Genomic DNA, 23,103 nt, shown 5'->3' with positions numbered 1-23,103 from the left:
TAGTGTTTAGTTATGCTTCCATTTGCATCTCACTGTGATTCCTCTCTGCATAGGAGCCAAGTCTCTGCTGCAACTGCAGAGGAGTGGACAACTTCAGGCCTCTCCTCTCAAAATCTTTGCTCTTTCGTTACATTCTGGAAAGTACTTCTGGCCTGGCCCCACCTAGCTTCTATCTGGGAGACCCCACCCCCCAAACTCCAGATTGCCTCGAGTGACGTGAATCGTTGTTGGCTACCTATTCGGGACCATAAATATTCTGGAATTTGCTTCTCATTAGAACTGGGAGGAAACAGGCAGACAGAAGATGGGGAGAGAAACCCATTTCCTCTGAGACCCTTGGGCTTATCTCCAACAGCCTTCCAGAAACATTTCACAAGAAGCCAGTTGTTCTGGGAAGAGTGAAATGTTTGTACTGGATGCAAAATTGGATGCTAACAGGTCACCAAGGGTTGGGGGACAGCATAGGATGTCAGCTCTCCAGTGAGATGGCATAGAATCCTAGAGATGCCCTGTGGAAGCTTGACAGACTTCAACAAGCCTTTCAACATCTCTCAGATTCTGCATCCTTATTGTAAAGGGAGGAACACAGAGCTTAGCCTACAGCACTTCCATAAGACAAACGAGATGATCCATGTGAAATGATTATGCTCAGAACATAGGACACACTGAGCAGATAAATAGTTCCTATTGTACCTGGTTTTACAGTGGGGAAGCAGGCAGCTCATTGTCTTATAATGTGATTTGGGAGCCTTGGGAAGGCTATTTTGTCCAGAGATATCCTCTAAATTGGCTCACTGAGAAAAGCACCAGAACAATCTACGGCAAAGGCGCACACAGTATGTATGGTAGGGAGGGACATCTTTATCTCGAGTCTCAGTGCTGGGAGTTCCAGGTGGGATACCATGGGCTTTGGGTGCTGTGGGTCGAAGTGCACGTTTCACTTTGTGTGTGAAGTCCTGATTGGAACTGAGCAAGCTTTGGGATGCGCGTGTTCCTGGTTGGTAGACAGCGAGGAGAAAGCTTGCGAGAAGACCTTGGAAGTACAGTGGAGTTCCACGTGCCTGGCTAAGTGATGGTCTGCTCTGAGTTTGATTTCGTACACAGGAAGAGCTTACCCATGTTCAGAAAATGGACTTTTAGGAAACTTTTGAACAAAGCGTAGAGCCCTTTGATCTCTATGGGTAAGAATTTCCCAAGGGAGCACATTAGAGTGTGCAATGTAGTTGTGAATCACATCCCTCCCCAGAAGTGTCAGAAGGCCTCAAATCCTTGCATTTCCTCTTAGATTCGTATACTTCATTATATTCAGGAATAGCTGTTATGGTTTGAATATGGAATATTCTTACAGAATCAAGTGTTGGAGCCCAGGTGGTAGAACTGTGTTAGAAATTTTGGGAAACTTTAGGAGGGGAGGCCTAGATCGAAGTAGCTACTGGGATCACGTTTTTTGGAGGCTGTGATCCCCTACCCCTTCCTGAATCCCTCTGCTTGCTGTCTGTTATGGTGAGCTGACTTGCTCTGTCGCATGGTCCCTGCAGTGATTATTGATCTCCTGTTGGCATCGCTCCTGTTCTCTATGCCCCACTTCTTTTTCGGAATGGAAAATTTAACCCTGTGTCAATGTATTTTGCAAATATATAACTTGTTCTTGATCGTATAGATGGGGCTCACATCTGTGAGTTTACCTTGAACCACCCAGGCTGCTCCTGAATTATCAGGGGAGATAGGAGGAGGGTACATTTCAACTGTAAATGCCTTCAAACCATAGTACTCAATAATGCAATCAAGATGACAGAGCTAGGAAATGGTACAGTCAGTGTTTCACCCATAAAGCTATGTGACCCTGGTGCTCCTGTTCTTGAGTGGGGATTTCAAAAGGAACATGCTCATATCTGGGACACTTGACACTTTGTCACACATGAGAACTGAGGGGTTGTTAAAAATCATAAACAGTGTCGATCCTGTTGATGATGGCCATTTTCACGGGTGGCAGGTATTGAGCAGTTATTGTACGTCCAGCTTTAAATGGCTTGCTTTGTGGTATTATTTCAATTAATTCTCTCAAATTAAGAATGAAGACGTTATTCTTGTTTTTTTTTTTGTTGTTGTTGTTTTCTTTTTTTTCTTTTTTTTAATCTGGGTGAAACACTAAGTGGAGGAGGTGTGAAATCACAGGCTCAAGGTTGCACAGTTAGAAGGTAGTGGAGTCCAGCCTAGCTCAGGACTCCGGGAAGAAAGCTGGCAGAGACCCGAGGGGGTTCACACAGGGAACAGGACCAGCAAAGCGGGCATGAGTACCTGTGGATGGCAAAGATGAATTTAGAGCCTTACACTGGTCTGTATGTCTCATTCCTGGATGTAGCTGCTTCGGTCTCCCATGGTCCTCTGCTGATTCCCTTTGCTGAAGGATCTTACTCTACACATAAAGGAATGATACAGTGCTGAGATTAGGGAATAAAGAAGAACAATGACAGACAGCCCCCTTTGCCTTTGCCAAACAAGAAGGCCGAGCTTGTAGATGTGCTAATCCGGTACTCTGGGCATCTCTCACAGGCAGCTGCCACGAGGCTCCGGATTCTCTAGGAGAAAGTCAATCCTTTGAGGCTTAAAGGTCTCTAGGCTTTCCTGTTTAGAAGACAAATATCTTTGTAAAGTTGGTTCTGCTCACCAATGCCTTCAGGGGCTAGCAAGATAATTCACTTTTAAAGGAGATGGGGTAAGACAAAAGGTGAGGTGGTTGCTATGGCAACCTGCAGGCCTGCTTGTCCTGTGATTAAACATTGACAACATGGCACAAACAGAAAGTCTACAGGCTACTAGTTTGTAGCTCCAATCACAAGGTTCTTTCCCCTTTACTCTCCTAATTATTTAAATGTGTGGTAGAATATTTGGATTAAAAATGTTAGAGAAATCTGAGCAGGCTAACAGGATCACCAGTACCTCTTCTTATAACTAAGCACCATTGATACCTTAGCATAATTCTTTCTGATTTCCTTATATTTTTCTTTTTTGCCTGAGTGCAAAATTTCTACACCAATGGGTACCTCTCCTAAAGCAAAACATTTGAACTCTAATTAAAAATGCTTTGAGTAAAAATGAGGATACCAAATAAGGGTACCAGTAGACCACGTTTCAGACGGAGAATTAAGTAGAAGTAAGGAAGGCTCCAAGAGGTCATAACCCAGAGAGAGGAGGAGAATACAAAAAGGTGAATTGGCGTGAGACATGGATTAAGTCTCTGCTGTTCAGGGATTCCACAGTGGAAAATGGGCCAATGATCTTTAGCCATAGCTGGAGTGGCCAACCAAACCAGCAATACCCAAGAAGCAGAAAGATACATGACCTTCAGATTTTCCTCCATCTTTTCATCCTCCTCCCATCTTTCAATCTATGTAGTTCATCTCAACTTCCTAGGAAATTAAGATGTGTGTGTGTGTGTGTGTGTGTGTGTGTGTGTGTCCACACACACACACACACTAGGCATCAGCTTCTCCAAAAGCAATCTTAGGAAGAAGCCATTTCTATAGTCAGACTACAGAAGAGCTGGTCTGCTTGGAAGAGGGGAGCTTCAAGGCCCCCAGATTCTGAGCTCACCCAGAGCTGTGTCTGAAAATTCACATTTTTGCCTGAATATTTTTCTGCTCTGAGAAGTGGTGTTTTTCTTTCAAATCTCCCCAGAATTCCTCTGAGCCGCTGATCCGAGCGACCCTCATTTCATTCTTCGGCTCTTCTCCACTTCTCCTCTTCCGAAGTTGGATGAATCTCCACTTGTCGGGTGTTAGGTACCTATTGACTTTTGTAAAACTTCCCAAACTCTTCTCAGAGGAAGATCGACTGATGTAGGGTCAGCAAAGAAGGGGCTTTAGCTACTTCAGATGTTAGTAAACATGGCAGCTTGTTGGGGATTAACAGGGAAACCATGAATAGCATCACTGCTGTCTGAAAAGGGATTGTTCTCTCAGACAATTAAAGACCTTTTTTGTTCTCCATCACCCACTTCTTCTTACCCCCGATGAATAATGAATGAAGGTCATTAGGATGATGTATTATCGGTCGCATTGCCTTAGACTAGACAAAGACAAATGTCATCAACCTTCCACTGCATACAGGGAGGGGCCCTGTGTCCCATATTTGCCATTTCTGGCACTTTTCACCAAGAGATACTTTTCTTTACTATCTCCTTGTTACCCCCCCCCATTTTCTTTTAAACTTTGGATATCAGATAGACTTAAAACCTCATTTAGGTAGCAAAGAACTCTAGCGCTGTTTGGCCAAGATCATCCAAGGCAAGAAATATTTTTGTTTTAAGGGAATAATTCAATTAAAGGAAGCATTGGAGGAATATTAGACCTTTCACAGACATCACCAGGCATAAGTCTCACCATCCTTAATTCAGGGTCATGGCTGCACAAAATATTATAAAAGGAAAAACCAAAATAAAATCAGCTCCTCACATGGGTCAAAAATCTCAGGGGAGCTAAGTAAAGCCCTGCAACGGAAAATGTTCTAAGCAAACAAAAATAAAAGGTCTGTTAATATTATGGGAAAACCCTCCATGGAGTACAGCATCGAATTTCCATGTTGTTTTTTTACACTCGTGTGCACTTACATGGTCTTGTGGAAAAATAATACTTGAAGCTGTAATTCTGCTCTTTTGATTACAGCTCAGGGGAGCTCTCCCGCACACGTTTGGCTAGAAGCACGTAGTGTCTCATAAGCCAGCTTGAGTGGCTCATATAATGGAGCCATGTAACATTGAGAGAAGGGCAGGATTTGAACATCTGTGAAGGGCAGAGTCTCAGAGTCAGTCACCTAGCGCCCTGAGGTCCTGCAGGCCTCGTTGGGGTTGCAGGAGCTGTCAGTCCTCTGTACCCAGGGAAGTTAATCTGAGGAGTAGCACAGACTAGCTGTTGGCAAAGGTGTCTTGACTGTTCTTGGCCTTGTGGTTCTTCAGAGACAATTGTCAAGGTATCTGGATAGACAGGTCCATATAATAGTCTCAGTGGAGATCGCCAGGAAAACACAGATGAGACGAACAAACCATGGTGCGGAAGAGGGGAAGGCAGAGAACTCTGCCAAATTTCTATCAGATATGGATGGGAAGCCCCATAAGACAACCAGCCCTTCAGGGTGGACTTTCAGCCTGGTAGTCTGCTCTCTTCCCCAGGCCGTCTTGGTGTTTAGTAGTCTTTATGTGACGAGTTCCCTTCCTGTCTGAGCCGGTCCTTCTGCCATTTCTTTGTAGTTTTGTCTTAGAGTCCTTCTGTCTATAGGAACCGTAAGCTAGGACATCCTTCCATCCATAAGGACAGTGCTGACCGGGGCGAGGCTCGGTTTGGTGTGTTGAGCAGAGGACACAACAGAACCCAACACATGTTTTCTCAGAAGCAGTTACTAGTTTCAGACACAGAGATAGGTGGGTCTGTCCACAGGTGCTAAAGAGGAATCTGGATACGGCAGGGTGTCAGTGTGTGATGGGAAGGGAGAATGAGAAGGGACCACACCTTCACTGAGGGCCATGGTCCACTTAAGGACTTGCCCACAGAGGTTGTGGACTGACTCCTTCATAGGCGTATGGAGTGAGAAGAACTTACTTACCTGACTTTGGTGCTGTCCGTTAGACCTGACTGACAGTTGGTGAATGAAATGCTTGTTTATAGTCCGTGAGTTGAGGAACAAGGGCATCATATTGGAATCATTCCTGGAGAGGGGAAGGTTTCACTGGGCCAGAGGTGACGTGGTATAACGGGGTTTCAAAGCTAAGGCACGCCCGCAAGTGGATGCTGACTTGGAAACTATATTAAATAAACATGTGACCCCGTGATAGTCCACCAACTGGCTTTCCTACTCTGGGAAAAGCACCTAGCAGGTCTCCTGGAAGAGATAACCTTCAAGATACGGTGCCTCCCTTGGTCGTCTCCCAACCCAGCCTTTAGACACAGAGAAAGATAGAAATATGACAAAATACCCCTCCTTTCCTTCCTCCTCCCCCATTCCCATGCTGTCTTCCCCCCTTTTCTTTCTTACCTTTCCCATCTCCCCGGGTCTCTTCTTTTGTTTTTTCCGAGAATAACTTAAAGACGTTCGTATTTTTCAATAGTGAGTTTCCTAAAAAGTAGGATATTTTCTTATATAACCTCTGCTTAACAAAACCTAAAAATAAACTGTTGTGTAACTTTTCCTGGGGAATTACAAACAAATGCCTCTTCTTCTCAGCTACAGAATGACAGACCGAAGCACCGGTTCTATTGAAAGGCTATCTTGGGGAACCAATTAATTTTGGGACGTTACTTCCAGGAGCTTGACTTCTTGACTTCCAAGAACACAAGAAACTCAGGCAGCTGTGTCACCCAAACACCCAATCCCTGCAAGGGTCAGGACACACAGACCTGCATGGGTGGCACTCTCTGCCCCAGCTTGCAAGCAGGCAGTTGCTCTACTGAACAGTTACTGCTCCACAACTGTTTTCTGTTTACGTAACTCTGGACGTGGGCATCTTGTCAATCCGGTCGGTTCTGTGCGCTTCCCGAGCCTTGAAAAGGAGTGTTCTGTGAACCTTGGAGAAGGTGAGGTGGATGTCTGCTTGTTTTCTTTCGTTTACGGAGACGCCTTGAACTACTATGTCACAGTAACAGCCACTTATTCCCAGCAGCTTAGCAGGTTATGAGTCTCTGAAGTAACCACTGCCTTTTGCAAAGAAAAGATAAGCTTCTCCCCATAACTGAGGCTGACAGCAGCAGTGATCTGTGGGCATTTAGAGGTCAATTGGAAAGCTGGCTCCCTGGGTCTGATGGGCTCCAGGCCAGCACCCATTGCTTCTTTCTTAGCCACACCTGGTTGCTGAAAGGACCCAGCATGGGGGAACAATTTCCACATCCAGTATACCGATGTGCAAAGTGAAATATGTGGCCTATGGCTCATGAACGTGACTTACATGCCCACTCTGTCAGTGCCCCTCTGACCTTAAATTGTGCTCTACTATGGTCTTTGCAAAGCCACTAAATCTCCAAACTAGTCTTGAGGTCCCTGCTGAAGTAACTTCATCTTTTTAACCTTTCAGTGAACACAAACTTGTCTGGCTCAGTGAACTGGGCATGGAACAAAACCTGTCACCTAGTTCCTTCGGTAATATGTGTCCATCCTTTCTTATCTTCTCATCTTTGATACCCATGAGGACTTCACTGAGTGATAGTCAGGCATCCTCAATGGCTTGTGTGAGCCTGTCCATCAGGGACCCTGCATTACTTCATATGAAGCCTTTGTCTCGAGGACGAATGAGCAGTTGCATTTTTTTCCACTGGGACAGTACTCAGACTGATCCTGTCTGCCTCCGCGTCTGTCAACTTCACCAGCAGAGCTGCGAGGGACTCTCCCATTGCTTGTTTAAAATGCTTCCCCAGTTCCAGCAGTTCAGAGACAGAATGTTCCCTGATTGTGACAGCCTCCATTATAAAGCTCCCGTCTGCACGCATGGTCAAGGATGTCCCTTTCTCCGTATCGGAGGGCGTACTGAAATAGCATCCTCCATCTTTTCAGTCTCACTCACTTGATGTCTGATTCTTCCCATGGATTCCATGTTTTGGGATCCCAGGAAGAGATGGTTAGCGAGCTCTGATGTACACTCTCTTTCCCTCGTGTCCCATCGACTATAATAGACGGCAAACAACACCCCAGCCTCCTCCTAGCTCTTTTCGCTTTCATGCTAGCGCTGAGGAGAGCATCTATGTACGTTTTTTCCCATTGTAGCTCCCCAACCCACCACACACATGGGCAGAGTTCTTCCCAGTCAGAAAGTTCAGCTTCAGTTACATGTCTGATCACCCCCCCCACACTACCACACCCCTCCTCTGAACCCCATCAGAATGGACTGCTCTCAGGTATTGAAGGTATCTTCTCTAGGCTAGCAGTTACCTGGGCGCATCTTCCAACCCACACTAGACTCATGATGAACCACTTGGGGCCACCTGGAGGAGGACAGCCGCCCCTGTGGTTTCCTTCCAGGGCACTCAGCCCTCAGATGACTTCCTATCAGTTGCATGCTTTGCCAATCCAAAGCAGAGACAACACAACTTCCACAACAGCAAGGAGCCACAGCATCCCAGACTACACAGGGGAAAGGCAGCCATATTGGGACTTTCCCTGTGGCAGCCCCAACTTCAGATATACCAGAACTCGGCTGCGTGTCTTAACCGCCGCCATTCGACAGCTCCCCTCAGCATTATCTATGGCTCTGTCAAGCAGTCCTTGGGTGGCAACTGTGGTATGTGACTTTCCCTGTGGAGACATGAATAAACATATATTCATCACAGAAAGGGTACTGATGACAGACCGAAGAAAAGATTCTGCTTAAGCCTAGCTTAGTAAAACCATGATTTTTTTAATCGTTGTTACTTTGTAGTGGATTAAAGGTTAGTTACAGGGACATGGGTGACTCAGACAGCTGTGTCACCGAAGAACACCCACCCCCAAGCAGGGTGAGCAATGACTCATGATAATTGCAGCTGTACCCCTCAGAACTTGCAGGCTGCAAATTTGCAGGCTCCAGCAAAGAGTCCCCCCATCACTACAGCTATTTACTGCTTATACAGCCTTGGGGAAGGGTCTTGGGAATCTTTTGAGTCTTCTGAGCCTCCCTCCAGGAAGGAAAGGGGCCATGCCAGTCAGAAGGAAATAGCGACATAGCGTAAACATTGACACCACGGTACAAAGGAGATCTACAAACTGTACTCATACTTTAACCTGAGCTTCACTGGTGCTTTTTCTAGTGAGATAATTTTTTTTCCTGGCCCATTATCTGAATTATAATTGTATGCTGTTCTAGGCGTCATGTATTCATATCTCTTTCTGTCCCCATGCCAAGTCTTTTTTCTTCTTCCTTTTATGATCTTGACATTTGTGAACAATCTAGGTTACGTGTCTTCTAGCATTTACCTCACTACGAGTTTGCTGACTTTCCCAATGCTAAGATTAAGGTCATGTATTTTGGCAGGGACGCTATAGAAGTACTGCTGTCTTCTTCGCACGTCATCTGAACAAGAGGGCATGTTACAAGCCCATGTTCCATTACCAGCAATGTTGATTTCGATCATTTGGTTAAAATAACACCTGCCAGGTTTTTTTTTTTTTATTGTCATTATAAGTCTTATGTGGCAGACACACTGTGGCATTCTTAGGCAGGTCTGTCCTGGAGAGCCGCGACTGACGTGACCTATTCCCTTTGTCTCCAGAGTCTAACAGCCGCAGGGCAGTGAACAGAGGCTATGTCACCAGCTTGCTCAGGCTGCATCAGGACTGGCACAGCCACGACGTGACCAACACCTATGTGCTGATCCGCCACGGGCTCCTGCTCTGTCTGAGGCACATTGTCACTCTCCGGTCTGGCAGGGAGGCCTTCCTGGCAGCCCAAGGCTTGGAGACTCTCTTCAGCATTGCACAGGTATCCAGCATGGGGATTTCCTAAGCGGGTGGATGACTTGCAGGCTGAAGCTTGGAAATTGTCCTGAACAGAGCAGGCGAAGCTAGAACGACTTCAAGATGGTGCTTGTTTCAATATGGCAGGTGCTGTGAATTCAAATCCATACTCATTCACTCGTTTGCATTTTCATTCAGTCATTCAATCAGTATGTGTTGATTCAATCTTTGTGCGTTTATTGTCAGAACACTGCTAGAGATGGCACATAGAACCGTGGTTAAGAGTATGGGCTCTGGAATGACAGATCCCAGCCTAAAGCCGTGAAACTTAGTAGCTGTCATCTGCCCTTTCAAGCCATCAATTCCCCTCCCCCGCTTTGTTTTAAGAAACATAGCTGGACGTGGTGAGTCACACACCTTTAATCTTAGCAATGAGGAGGCAGAGACTGGCAGATCTCCGAATTGGAGGCCAGCCTGCTCTACAGAGTGAGTTCCAGGACAGCCAGGGATATACAGAGAAACCCTGTCCTGAAAAAACAAAAACAACAACAAAAGAAATAAAAGAAACATATACACACAAAAAGTAGAATTAAAACGTTTAGATTCTTTTGTGCACTAGGTAAGTTCATGTGGTTATGTGTTCATATTTTAGTAGTTTATTTTCTTCTTTTGAATGTGAGCAGCCATTGGACTAAATAATACCGGGAATCTCTGGGGACTATGGCAAAGGAGACTTCTCATCTTATGGGGCATATGTCCTAACAGGAGACAGGCATTAGATAAACAAAACACCCAATGAGAAAGGTTTGGCAGTGGTCTGTGAGACCAGTAAAAGTAAGACAAACTTTTATAGGTGGATGGAGAAGATCATCTAGGGACATTAAGTCCTTTCCGAGTAGGTGACACCCAAGCCTAAATTATTGGACAGCTCATCAGACCAAGTTCAATGGGAAGAACATTCCAGCAAAGGGGATAGCATCCTTCCTTGGCTGGCACTTAGCTTCACCAGGTGGAGTGTGTGGTCCAAGGTTATTTGGGTTTCAGCCCAAGGCACACATTGCTTAGCTGCACTTGACTAGGTCTGATTTCAGTGCCATCCCTGCTGGTGATACGAATATCCCAAATATCCATCTCTGCTCGTTTTCCTATGTGTCACGGTCCCTGTTGTTTTCCTAGTTGTCAGTCGCTGGTGCTCATTGCTCCTCTCTGGAAAGCTTCCAAATTTACTCTCCCTGAGCACAAGCAGAGGTAATGAAGCAGCCAATGAGAGTGCCGCTCTCCCACCATAGCGTCGCTAGACTTTCCCTATCCCTTTTAAAAATAGCATCCCCTCCCTCTAAACACTACCATGATACTGTGCTGAAACCAATATCTAATTTTCTGTCTGCTATCACCTCTGGGTTTTTCTCTGTCATTACTGAGTTCGGAGCTTCTCAGTCATGAAATAGCTACATTTTGCATTCTGCTTTTCTGGATCAAGCAGTGCTTTCGGTTTTCCCAAGCTTCCTTGTACTCTGTAGGCTCGTGATCCTCCAAGTCTCTAATCTCACCCAGTCCCTGTGAGTTTCTCCCCTCGACTGCTGATAACAAGGCACCCCCATTATGGCTGGCATGCTTGCCTCGTTCTGCCCTCCATATTACCGACTGTTTTTCTGTCCTGTACTAAAAATCTCTGAAAGGACAGTTGGGGAAGCAGATAGTGACTTGACAGTTGTATATTGCATAGAAGGACACAGTGAAAAAAATATCACACCAAATGAAGCCCAGGTGTGCCAGGGGCCGCAAACACGCACGCAGGGCTTTAGAGGGAGTTCCTTAACAGGTCAGGAGTGTCTTCGATCCTTCTAGTAAGCAAACAGCAAGCTTCCAGCCTCCAGTCACTATGGTAAAAGGAAGCTTATTGTGAGTGAAAGCAGCATCTGCATTTTATAGTGAGGCTGATCCGACCCATGCTGCAATCTCTGATTGGTATTATGTGAAAACGTATCTCAGGAGGGGTCCTGGAACAATGTTGAATAAATTGGCCACGATGCACTAAGCCTGTCGCTTGGAAGCATGCACAATTTGTGGGTGAAACTCCTAGGGGTTGAATTCCCCAGATTTACTGATGCCTCTACGTGGCTTTCAGCTTTTTAAACAATATTTTCTCTTATAATGACTTTTTAACTAAAATTTTTCAAAAGATTTATTTTATGTGTATGAGTGCCCTACATTCATTCATGCCTTTATTCCAGAAGAGGAAAACAGATCCCGCTATAGATAGTTGTGAGCCACGGCTGCTGCTGGGAATTGAACCCAGGACCTCTAGGAAGAACAGCCAGTGATCCTCATCACTGAGCCATCTCTCCAGCACCCTGAGTTCACTTCTTAACCTAATCATATCTTCTGACATTGCCCTCCTGCCTAGCGCCTGATTCTTTAACAAGGGGCATGGTAATAAGTGAATCTAGGAGTTTTTATTTCCTTGGAATCAATAATCAATTTTAAAACTCATAAGCATGTCCCTCTGAATAGAAGAGGCACCCAATATGACAATTATTGTTAATGCCCCGCTTGCTGTACGTTTTAATAACCCTGCCGGATACCCTTCTTTCGGTTCATGGCATGAGCCACGCTTTTAGGATGCATGAGCTCGCTTCTATTTGGCTCTCACCTGGACCATCTCACACAAAGCAGAATAGCAGCGGCCATCAATCACCATCAGTGAGTGGCCATGTCAATGGCCATTACAGACAGAGCTGGGCTCCAGAATGCTGGCATCTTTGACGTTCTTGGCTTGGTCTTAGTTCCGTGTTCCCTAAGGCTGAAGCTCATCGTCTCCGACCTGCATCTACGTTACCTTTCTTCTTTTCTCTCCCACACTCCATTTTCCCCTTTTCCAATACTAATAACTTTACAACAAACACTTGAGGCCATCTGACCAGGCCAAAGGGCTGAACTGTCTTCAACTAATTCGTTTTCCACAGGGAGCGTTTCCTGCTGTGTCCGCAGAGACACTTGATTGGTACCATTCGAGCACACTAAAGGAAAAGGGGGCATGCTTGATTGCATTCAGACATTTCTGTCTTGAGAGTTGACCCGCTTATGTTTTGCAGTCTGCTTTTTGGGTGTGCAGGGGTGGCTGCGGGTTGAATGCAGGCTTTACGTATTCTAGGCAAGTGCTCCAACTCTGAACAGTATCCAAAGCCCTCGTTGCTAATTCTGGTGCATGTTTGTGTGTGCATATGTGTGCGTGTGTATGTGTGTGTGGGGGGGGGGAGAGGGAGGGATGGAGAGGTAGACATGAAGAGAGGGAGAGGAATAGAGGGGAGGGAGAGAGTAAGCCGGAGCTTGGCATCTAATGTCTTTATTTCCTTTCCACCATAGTTTTTGAGGCAGGGTCTTTCACTGAGCCTGAGGCCCACTGATTTGGTTCAGTTGTCTGTCCATTAAAGTCGCTGAGTCCTTATATCTCTCTCTTTTCAGTGCCGGGATCATAGGTGTGCTTTCTGGTGCTGTCTGCTTTTCTAATGTGGGTCCTTGCCATCTCAGAGCCTCAAACTTGCACGGCAAGCAGTGTACTAGTGGAGCCCTTTTTCCAGCTACATTTTCTCTCTCTACTTTCATGAGCTGCCTGCAATGTGGACTTAGAGGTCCCACAGTAGGACAGCACCTTAGCCCAGGCTTTGGGGCAGATGCTCAGTACCTACTATCATGTCTGGGTTTCAGAACTTTCTGGGCCCTTTTAACCCTCGCAGACTGGAGGCTCATCATGGACATATTCTGCACCAAGTTCAGCGCACAACACATTTTCCAAGTTTCTGGAGAAGAGGACGTGTTTTGGCCAAAGAGTTAGTGAGCTACACTGACTCTGTCTCAATTTAGTAAACTTGTTCTTACATTTTTTTCCCCCACAGTGTCTGCAAAGGAAGGTATTGTCATGTTCTATCACCATCAAAAGATTACATCTGCAAATCCAAGTTTGCTTTGCTTTGAGTGGGTACCGAGCAGGATCTGCACACTGGACTTTGATATTCCAACAAGTGGGCTAATTTAGGCAGATGGGACTTACTTAGACTTTCCTGATGGTTTCATATTTTATCCTTTTTCCTTTCTATCTTCCTGTTCAGATAATACGAGAAAGACAAAAGCAAGACTTCCATCATTTCAGCCGCCACTCATTCCTTCCTTACGCAATAATTTACAGTGACTCGGGGTGCCTGAAGGAATATGTCACTCCTCTTTCCTCAGGCATCCCGGATAAGGACTTGCCTCAGATACAGCCTCCCTTGAAATACGTTCAAGCCTACTTTCAGACTAAATTCTTTCCAACGCCATCTGAGCAGAAATCTTGAAATGAGAGAATGCAGATTCCGATTAAATGTCATTCTCCCTTAGCATGTTCAAACGACTAAACCTTATACAGTAAGACTGTCACCTGTCCATTTAAGCTGTGTGCATTTTCATCATCTGAAATAATGTCCCAGCATGGGGGCTGTGCAGTGTCTGGTATAATATTCTCTCTGTTCAGGCCTGCCTGGACAACAAGAGCGTGGAACCTGTGGTCTCCGTGGCGCTTCAGATCCTCAGGCAATGCTACCCCAAGAGTCCGCTTCCCCTGCTCACAGCCAGTAGTGCCTACACCTTCTCAGCTCCCGGGAGCCCCAGCTCAGAGCCGCCACAAGCTCTAACTGAAGGTAAGGGAGCTTTCCGAAGAGTGTTTGCATCTTCCAGCATGCCAGAGGGATGGGGAAGGATGCTGAGCGGTTGTTGAACAGGTCAACTATGATCTTCTAAGAAGCTCATTAGAGACGCGTATGAAGGGGCAGACTTTTTCCTGAGCAGGGAGAACAAGCATTGTTCTCACTCCCGTTGTCCCTAATCACTAGGTGCCGTTGCTTTGCCTGGTGGCTACCGAATGCCTGCACAGTCGTCTCATCTAATTAAGAAAAACAATCTTTTCACAATTTTGGGACCCAATCCCTTCACTGTGCCGTCTACTGGTGGAATTAATTTGTCTCTGCAACAAAACTGAAAGAAAACTTTCACCATGTAAAGCCCCAGAATACATCGTTTAGACTATTAGAAAGTGTGGGTGGTGTGATCTCCAGGAAAAGATGCTCATGCCGTTTGCACTCACCTTCGTTCTAGGAACAGGTTTCCCCCAGCTGGAATATTTGGTCACGTGGCAGCTGATACTTGATAAAGTTAGTGGATAATTCTGAAATTCATTCCTCTATTTTAAAATTAGGGACGTAATCGAGGCGCTGTCTAAATTACAATGAGTTTAGTGTGCATGAGATCTATAAACTTTAAGACAGCCACAGTCGCAGCAACACCCCAAGTTGAGTGGGAGGATAATCGCAGCGTCATTTGCGTGTCATTTCTGACCAAATTATTTTTGCATTTTTTTTTCATGGAACAACAGCCTAGGCCTCACGGCCCTCTGCTCCCACGAGCTCCTTTGTGCAGCGTGCATGGAAATCAGTGAGCGTCTGAGTGTGCTGGGATGCAGTGGGTTGGCTTTGTAAGGGGTCCCTTATTTGCCAGAGATGCAAGCCACCATGCGTGAGAGAGTAAATACCAGACCAGGGGCGGCATCCTCATTCTTTCGTCTCCTTTTTCCACTCAGAAGACTTTGAAGATGATGGTGAGGAGGAGATGGACAAAGACTCCGACGTGGAGGCTGTGAAAGAAGTAGGTGAACCAGCCCTTGCTTGCCAGACTATCCGTACTGACAGTATGCAGAAGTAAACATATCACTTCCTGTGCGTACTAAGCTATGCCACTCCAATGATAGTGATGTCTCGAAGGCACAGATACTGCTGTTGGGTTTTGCAGAAGCAATTTTTATCTTGCTACGTCTGGTATATAGTCTCTCTGTAGAATCAGATCTATTGATTATGATCCAAATATCCTATCAGGATGAGCCCGACGGACTCATGCTTAGGGTTGGTGTATTTTGTAAGCGCATAGAAAGATGTTTTAGGAAACATTCTGCTAGACCTCACGAGTCTTCATAAATCAGTTTTCATATCCCCTGTCCATTCTGCACAGGGATTTAGGCCTGTGCATCCCCGTTCACAGCTATATGAATTAGTCTTCCTTGCCTTACAATGGGTACGGCTCAGTTCCCAAAGAAGTGATGCTCCTTGCTCCCTACCACACAATGTTCCACGAAAGGGAGGTCAGTAATCTTTTCTTTTTAAATCAAAGTTCACATAGTAACCATTTGATAGTCTTTGAACCACGTATTCTTTGTTTCAGTGACTCAATTTGCCAGTAAAAATGGCATCCACAATACCAGAATGAATGGGTGTGACTGTTATTCAATCTGAAGAACATAGTTCATAGTCTGCTTTTTTGTGATAGGTGTTTTAAGCTTTGTCATTGCTTGAATCCTGACTGGATATTTCTTATTTTTAAGGGGCTTTCCTACATATTGCGGGATGCTTCCCAGCATCCCTGTTCAGTACACACTAGTCACCCATGGCATCCATCACTTTGCCACTCATTCGTGAACCAAAAATATCTCTAGGAACGCCAAATCCCTCCTAATTGACAGCCATTCTCCTAAGAAAATGATAGTTGATCTATCATTCTATAATTCTGTCTCTGCTTCTCCTGCTGTATGTAGTTTTGGATAAGTTTCTCCATTTATAGTTCCTTAATTTTGTCATCTGTAGCATAAGATCCAGGAGAGAGTTCTAGAGGTGAAATTCAAAGTTAAAAACTCTTGTGTACCAGCCAGATGGCTCAGCAGGTAAAGGCAATTGCTGTGGATCTTGATATTCTGAGTTAATCCCCAGAACCCACATAGCAGAAAGAACGAACCATCATTTCCAAGTTGTCCTCTGACCTCTGTGCATACACAGATTCACATGTGTGCACACATGCATGCATGCACACATACAGAGGCATAAACACACACAAATACATTCCCCCACATGCACCCACAGACACAGACACAGGTAGCCCCCAATCCTCCCATATGCGTGAGTGTGCGTGCGCACATACACACACACACAGGGGCATAAACAAACACATATGCATCCCCTCATATGCATCCATAGACACAGGCAACCCCCAGTCTTCCCACATGCAGAATAAACACACACACACACACACACACACACACACACACACACTCACACCACTTTAAAATGTTTTTCAAACATAAAAGGAACAAGTTCCTCCCTCTCATCTTTTCTCCTTCTCCCCTTGCCCCTTCCTTCCTTCCCTTTCTTCCTCTGTCCCCTTCTGTCCTTTCCTGGAGAGAAAGAGGTTTTGGAGTTCTCAGTCTGAGCAGTCTCTCACCTTGCTGACGACAGTGGCAGCCATCTAGGGGGCTCTATCTTCTCAGTCCCCTCTTTGGGCTAAGACTGCTATCGACAGTCCGATGTTCACAGGGTTTTGTTGATAAATAGAATCATTTCTGAAGTCATCAGTAGCAAATTGGTTCTTTGCTGTGGCTTGGCCACGCAGGCCCACAGAGTACAAGCGGAATCATTTGAATAATACTGGGCCGCTGCAGTCATTCATCAATGCCACCTTCTACTCCCCTCGTGCTCGCGCTCTGATAACTGGGTGTCGGATGCCCTGTCAGTTGCCTCTTGTATCTGATGCAGGGGAACACAGCATATGACAATGGCCGACTCCACACAGCTGTCTCGAGGGGGAGTCCTGCTATTTCCCCTGACTCTACTCTGGAGAGGACGGTGAGCTAGGAGGGGAGTGGAAGATAAACAAATATAAAAATCCCTCTGGGAAAGAAGCAGAAGATAAATTGGTGAGGGCCTGGAAACTATCCATCAAAGCCTATGGCTGGGGAGATGATGAGAATCGGGTGTGAATCTGAGCTGGAGAGCAATGGGGTAGCATAGGAATTAGGCTTGACTTTGGGGTACACCCAGCGTAGGAGAGCTGGCCCTCCAGCACGCTAGCTTTTCCCTGGTGAACACTGTAGCACTTGCTGCCTGGGACATGGACAAGGAACCAGGCCTGTTTCTTTTCTACACACAGAGTTGACCTGGGCCTTTATCCTGTAGCGTTCTTATTTGAAAATTGCAGACAAATGTGACCTATATCCGAGTAAAAATATTTAAAAGAAAATCTTGCAAGTAGAAGGTCCGAGGAGTTGAAAGGTCTTCACTGATTAGATACTGTCACAGTCAGCATAGGAAAGAGAAAATAGCACATGGAGATAAGATGCTGACTGTGTTTTCTTGGTGCATGCATCAGAGTTGAGCAAACTGTGCGGAGAGCAGAATCCCCGGTATATGCACACTCTTCCCCCCATGTTACTTTGCTTCCCTTTTGAATTTCTTTCTTTCTTTCGGGTGCTTTCTTAGGCATGATCCATATACATCAGGCAAAGTCCTGGCGGTTGGTTGTATGATACAAAAACAAACAAGATGTTGATTTTTACTGTCAGAGTTCACGCTGTCGTGAACTTGGGAGTTGTCCTTACTAAAGACCAAATTAGCACTTACGATTTAAACAAGCAAGTGTGAGGCAGGGCAGAGACAGTGCCCAAGAGTTCCAGTTTAAGGAGGAAGGGTCAGAAAACATTATCTGGATTCAGGAGCTATCAGTGTCTTGGATAATATGAAGATGCAATAGCAGGTCCATCCTTAGAGGAGGATAAATAGCCAGAGTATAAGATATAACGAGGGTTCCTGGAGATGCAAAGATCAAACCACAGGGTCTCTGGGGGTTTGTGTATGTATGTGTGTTTGTGTATGTGTGTTTGTGTATATGTGTTTGTGTATGTGTATTTGTGTATGTGTGTTTCTACACGCACACACAGAGCCTAGAGAGACAAGAGTATTGGGTAAGGAGGCCTTCCTGAATGGTGCCCTAATGGATCATTAAGCCAAACTCAGGGGATTTACTTTTCTTTTGATTCGAGCTTGTAGGAAAATTATGGAAGATGGATGGAACGTTACATTTTCTTCTTTGCCACTGGCTCCAAGTATCTATTTCCCACATTTTATTGGATTTAGGCCTTCAGGACTGGCAGGTTTTCCTTAGCTTTCCAGATGTGTTCCTATGTGGTAGGTATTTGTCCTCTAGGAAGGACATTTGATGTAGGATATGGAAAGGAAGCAAGTTCGGATGTTATCATTCTTGGTATACTTTATTTGTAAGACTCCACGACCCTTGGAAAGCACAAATGTATTCAAAGTAGAGTCAGCATCACCGGTTCAGCTGTTTTAGTCTTCTAGATTTTAGTCTAGAAGAAAAGCAAAATTGCTCATACGATTTGCTCCATGAAGAGACCTCGGAGTGCTTGTGAACTTCTAACTTTGCATGGAGACACAGGCACAGCCGCCTAGACTGTTCCTCAGAAGCTGCTCACCCCAGCCGTATTCCTCTCCCCAAACCTCATCTGCTATGACCTTCCCCTTAGGCTCCACACTTCCAGCATCTCCTTTCTGGAAGCAAATTCAAGCAGCTCCTTTCAAAAGAATCTTTTCTTGATTCACTGCTCTTTGTGTCTTCTGGACCTCAGTGCGCCACAGTGACTTCCTTCATGGGCCTTCACAGGTGGCTGAGTCCCAATGGCTACCCATGCTCCAGTCTTTTTATTTCAACATAATATTTTTATTGATTCTTTGGGAATTTCACCTCACACACCCCATCACACTCACTTCCTAGTCCTCTGTGTCTGCCCCCTCCACCTTCTGCTCTATAAAGAAAACAATAACAAAAGTAAACTAAACAAAACAAACAAACAAAAAAAAACCAAAAAACAAGTCTAATCCGTGTTATCTATATTCTCACTGGTGCTTGGTTAAGCTCTCGGTAGCTTATCCCTCAAATAGACCTGAGTCCTTTCCTTCTTGTGCCCCTGCTAGAAGGAAGCCATCTATTGTGGAGAACTATTCTCCCACATCCTTGCCACACATTTTAAGAGTTCTCTTTGATGGCTTCCTGTTTAGGCTGTTACTTGTTGGGGGTGGGGTGAGGTTGGGGTGGGGATAGGGAAGGTCAAAGAAGTCTTGTATGTCCCTCTTTCTCAACTGTGCATCAGCAATCATGGACAACATGGCCAAAGAAGCTTCCTTGCTCTGCACAGTCAGCAGGAAGCCCACAGTCATGGACTTTGCACCCGGTTTCTGGTGACAGCACAGACCACAAACGTGGCCCTAGTTGTAGTAGGGCCACCGACCCTGACAAGGTTCTGGGAGACAGCCCAGACCACAGACATCAACATGGCCCCAGGCTACAGCATAGACCACAGACATCCACTTGGCCTTGGATGGCAACAGGAGCTACAGCCATCAACACAGATGTTGGCTGCAGTGGGACTGTGGTCTTCAACCTGGTTCTCAAAGGCAGCACAGGCCCAGCCATTGCCATGGCCACTCAGATCAGTATGGCCTCCAGTGGCCACATGGTCCATGGACCTCACCATGGCTTTAGGTGGTAGAATGGTCCATGAACATTCAAATGGCCCTTGGTGGCAACATGGGCCATGGATATCAACCCAAACCCCAGCTGCAGTAGAACCTTGGACCCAGACACTCTAGTCTTAATGCCAATTTTGTCTCCACCCTCCAGTGTTTATGGGACGCTTGCCACCGTTAGAAAGGACTGTGTTCCATTTACTTTGTTTCTGTCTCAGTTCTCTTACAAGAAGACAAGTCCCCACAGGACCACGGACCTTTGTTCCATCACCACGGATTCTTTAGTACCTAGGAAGGCAGTTGCTCATACAAAGCGACCATTAAATGTTTGTACAGGTGAAACTCCCACACAGCAAAGGTAGCCAGGTGAAAAAGGGTAATAACAGAGATGCTATTATTTATGAACAGCACCAAGAATTTCTTATAGCGCACTTTATTATTTATTTCTGGTGATTGCTGGTATAATACTGACATACCTGGTATAAAAAGGTTTATGACCTCATTCTTTTAAGTTTAAAAATATAACATAGTATGTCCAATTCTTTCCTGGCTCTGCTAGTATTCTAATCTGAAGATAAAGAACCCATGGCCTCACCTGGTAAAAGAACAGGTATGTATCGTGTCTTGACAAGTTGCAGGGTAGATGTCGTGACTGTGACCCGTTCTTTGTTTTGTAGGATGATGACTTGGAAACGGATATGAACCAACTGAGTTCTAAACCTGATCTTGACCGACCTGAGGAGGAGCTGGCACAGTATGATGCTCTCTGTCCTGAGCTCTCCTGTAGCTTTGAGGTGAGCACAGGCTGCTGATGTGTCCTTGATGGTGTATGGTGTGACCTTTGTGGGACCTGAGAAGCCAAACTGAGGTGCCCAGGAGCTCACATTGTTCACCGTCACCATAGGTTCTAGATCCTTCTAAGAGAGATAGAGAAGGAAGAAGGATAGTGAGACCAGAACATTCTCAAGGGTCCTAAGGCCTGACACTCTGGAACTGGCATGAAACGACACATTACTAACCATAATCTGCTGCGTGGGCACAGAGCCCTGGCGCCACACTAAGGAGCAAATGAAAATTCTGGATAATTTAGGTGATTTTCTGCCAGATTGGAAAGGTCATCACCATAGATGGATTGTTAAAGGTCACCATCCAGATTCCAGGCTTTCTCGTCAGTAAAATCTAATCTGGATCTGGCGGTCCTAACCCAGTGTGCAGTTGCTGCTGCTTCTGCTGTTGCTGATATTGAGTCTTGGACCTGCCTTTTGATCTCTGTTATTTTCTTATTGCTTTTAACAAATTATGAGTCTGACCACATCAAAGGGCAGAGAGGGGCACACGTAGAGAGGAGTTGATATATCCTATTTCACTTTAGAAAGAAGAAGATGATCAGTGGTCAAAGTTTCAGTGAAAAAAAAATTTCAGTTCAGTGTGAAGACTTAAAAAAAAAAACCCAACAGAATTGTCTTCAAATCAAAGGCACTGCCTGGGGCACAGTGGAAGGCTTTCCTTCGTGTATCACTGGAGCCTCTGTAAATGAGGCTGTTCACTCAGGCTGTAATTGAATGGGGGGGGGCTGCAAAAAAGTTCCAAACTGTATAGAATTATATTAGACCCATCCAAATTCTTTTCTAAGCATGACTTTTGTGTGATTCTGGCATTCATTTATTCTTAAAGTTTTTTTTTTTTTTCACCTTTGCTTGGCTCTTTGGAAAGATCCCTAAATCACAAGAGTTACACTTAGCTTTGGGTCCAGACAGCTATCATAGGGGTCAAATTGTATTTTCTCTCTGCAAGGAAACATTAATACAGGCATTTTTTCTACTTTGACTTTAAAGGAACTAGAACCCAAATATGGAGATGATTTGAACCTCAAAGACACCCCATGTGCCAATAACTGTCACATTCCAAATGTTACCACTCTAAGACAACAGTGCCTCAACAGGGATCACAGCTCCTGGGGACAAGAAGGAGAAGACACAGTCCACAGTTCCATTCTGGACATGGTGAAGACAAGGAAGTCCAGTATACAGCTGTCCTCAAAACAAAGACCTATATCGAATGTCAACCAAAGTATACGACAAAATGGCTTGGAAATAGTGTCTGTTGGTCACGATACCTCTGACGTCCAAGCTTCCCTAGAAGAGGCTGCTTGGGACATAGAATCAATTTCCTGCCCAAGGATAAGTTCCTCATTTTCCAACTCCACTAAGTCAGAAGAAATCAGTGAAGTGGCCGAGAAGCTTCTGCACACACATCCCAAGCACATACCTTTCCATGATCCGCATCTTTACATGGCAAATGCTGTGAGGACCAGATCAGCTGTGGGATTTGAGACGATGGCATTTCCTGATTTCTGGGGTCACTGTCCACCTCCCACTGCTCAGCCCATGCTGGATCGCAAAAGGGGAATACAGAGGTGAGGGTGTTACTGACTCGGAAGCCATAGATTTTTCTCTTTAAAGTATCTTCCAACTGTTGGAAAGTAAGCATTAGCCTGGAGTACCTTAAAGCCCTTTGGAGACACATAATCTTGCCTCTAAACTGGAGCATAGATAGAGCAAGTGTGGGGTAGTGGTAGGCATGTATTTCTGGATTATTCTAATATAAACCCTTGAATCATATCCAAGCTATCACAGCGGGGAATATCATCTAGCCTCTCTACATACTGGAACCTTTCTTACGAGGAAGCTTTTCAGAAAAACAAGGAGCTGATTGCTTGAGATCTCTTTTGTATTTACTACAAATTGGCATTTGATGTCTTCCTGATGGAGAATAGTAGCATATTTCCATTCCTAGTGTTTGGAGAGTGCTTTTGCTGTATCACCGAGGAAGGGATGGAAAAACACCCCATGTTTTCTCCAGGGCAGAAATCCTAAATGATAGATTATTACCAGAATTCAAGAAAGATGGCATTGTTTTTGGATCAGCACAGTGAGATTAAAATTAAATCTGATAAAAGGAAGGTATACATATTTGAAGCCAGTAGAGTCAAATGTGCCGACCAGAATCTTGGTTTAATTTAAATTTCATGTCTTCAGCAAATTATTCTTTTGATGGTAGGGTTCAAGAACAGTTCCCACTTGAATTCTTGACTGATCTCATCTCAACACGAATGCCACGGTCAGGCCCCTCATACTTACGACTTCGTAGGTGGTCTGTTTCACATCTTACTTCTGCACAGAACCTCTCTGTTCTCAGTTCAGGCTTTGGGTTGGTTCAGTTCACCTTCCCCGCTCTCTTACCCAAAGTCAGCAAAATTAATTGGGAATGTGAGGAGAGGTAAGAAATCCCTCCTCAGCTT

At 45.2% G+C, this 23,103-nt stretch overlaps 1 protein-coding gene across 1 annotated transcript in view; it reads left to right on the top strand.

The window, feature by feature from the left end:
* Positions 1-23,103, top strand: part of Agbl1 (AGBL carboxypeptidase 1) — a 659,915-nt gene that overhangs the window by 72,048 nt on the left and 564,764 nt on the right. The window contains exons 6-10 of the mRNA XM_050153973.1: positions 9,228-9,436; positions 13,922-14,087; positions 15,023-15,087; positions 20,480-20,596; positions 21,638-22,218. Of these exons, the coding sequence (XP_050009930.1) occupies positions 9,228-9,436; positions 13,922-14,087; positions 15,023-15,087; positions 20,480-20,596; positions 21,638-22,218 (1,138 nt within the window). The remainder of the gene's footprint in view (positions 1-9,227; positions 9,437-13,921; positions 14,088-15,022; positions 15,088-20,479; positions 20,597-21,637; positions 22,219-23,103) is intronic.

The sequence above is a fragment of the Alexandromys fortis genome, unplaced genomic scaffold, assembly GCF_014885135.2.
Source record: "Alexandromys fortis isolate MF-2015 unplaced genomic scaffold, M_Fortis_MF-2015_v1.1 scaffold_86, whole genome shotgun sequence".
Taxonomy (NCBI): Eukaryota; Metazoa; Chordata; class Mammalia; order Rodentia; family Cricetidae; genus Alexandromys; species Alexandromys fortis.
Note: the sequence above shows the minus strand (reverse complement) of the source record. Positions and strands in the feature narration are given on the sequence as shown.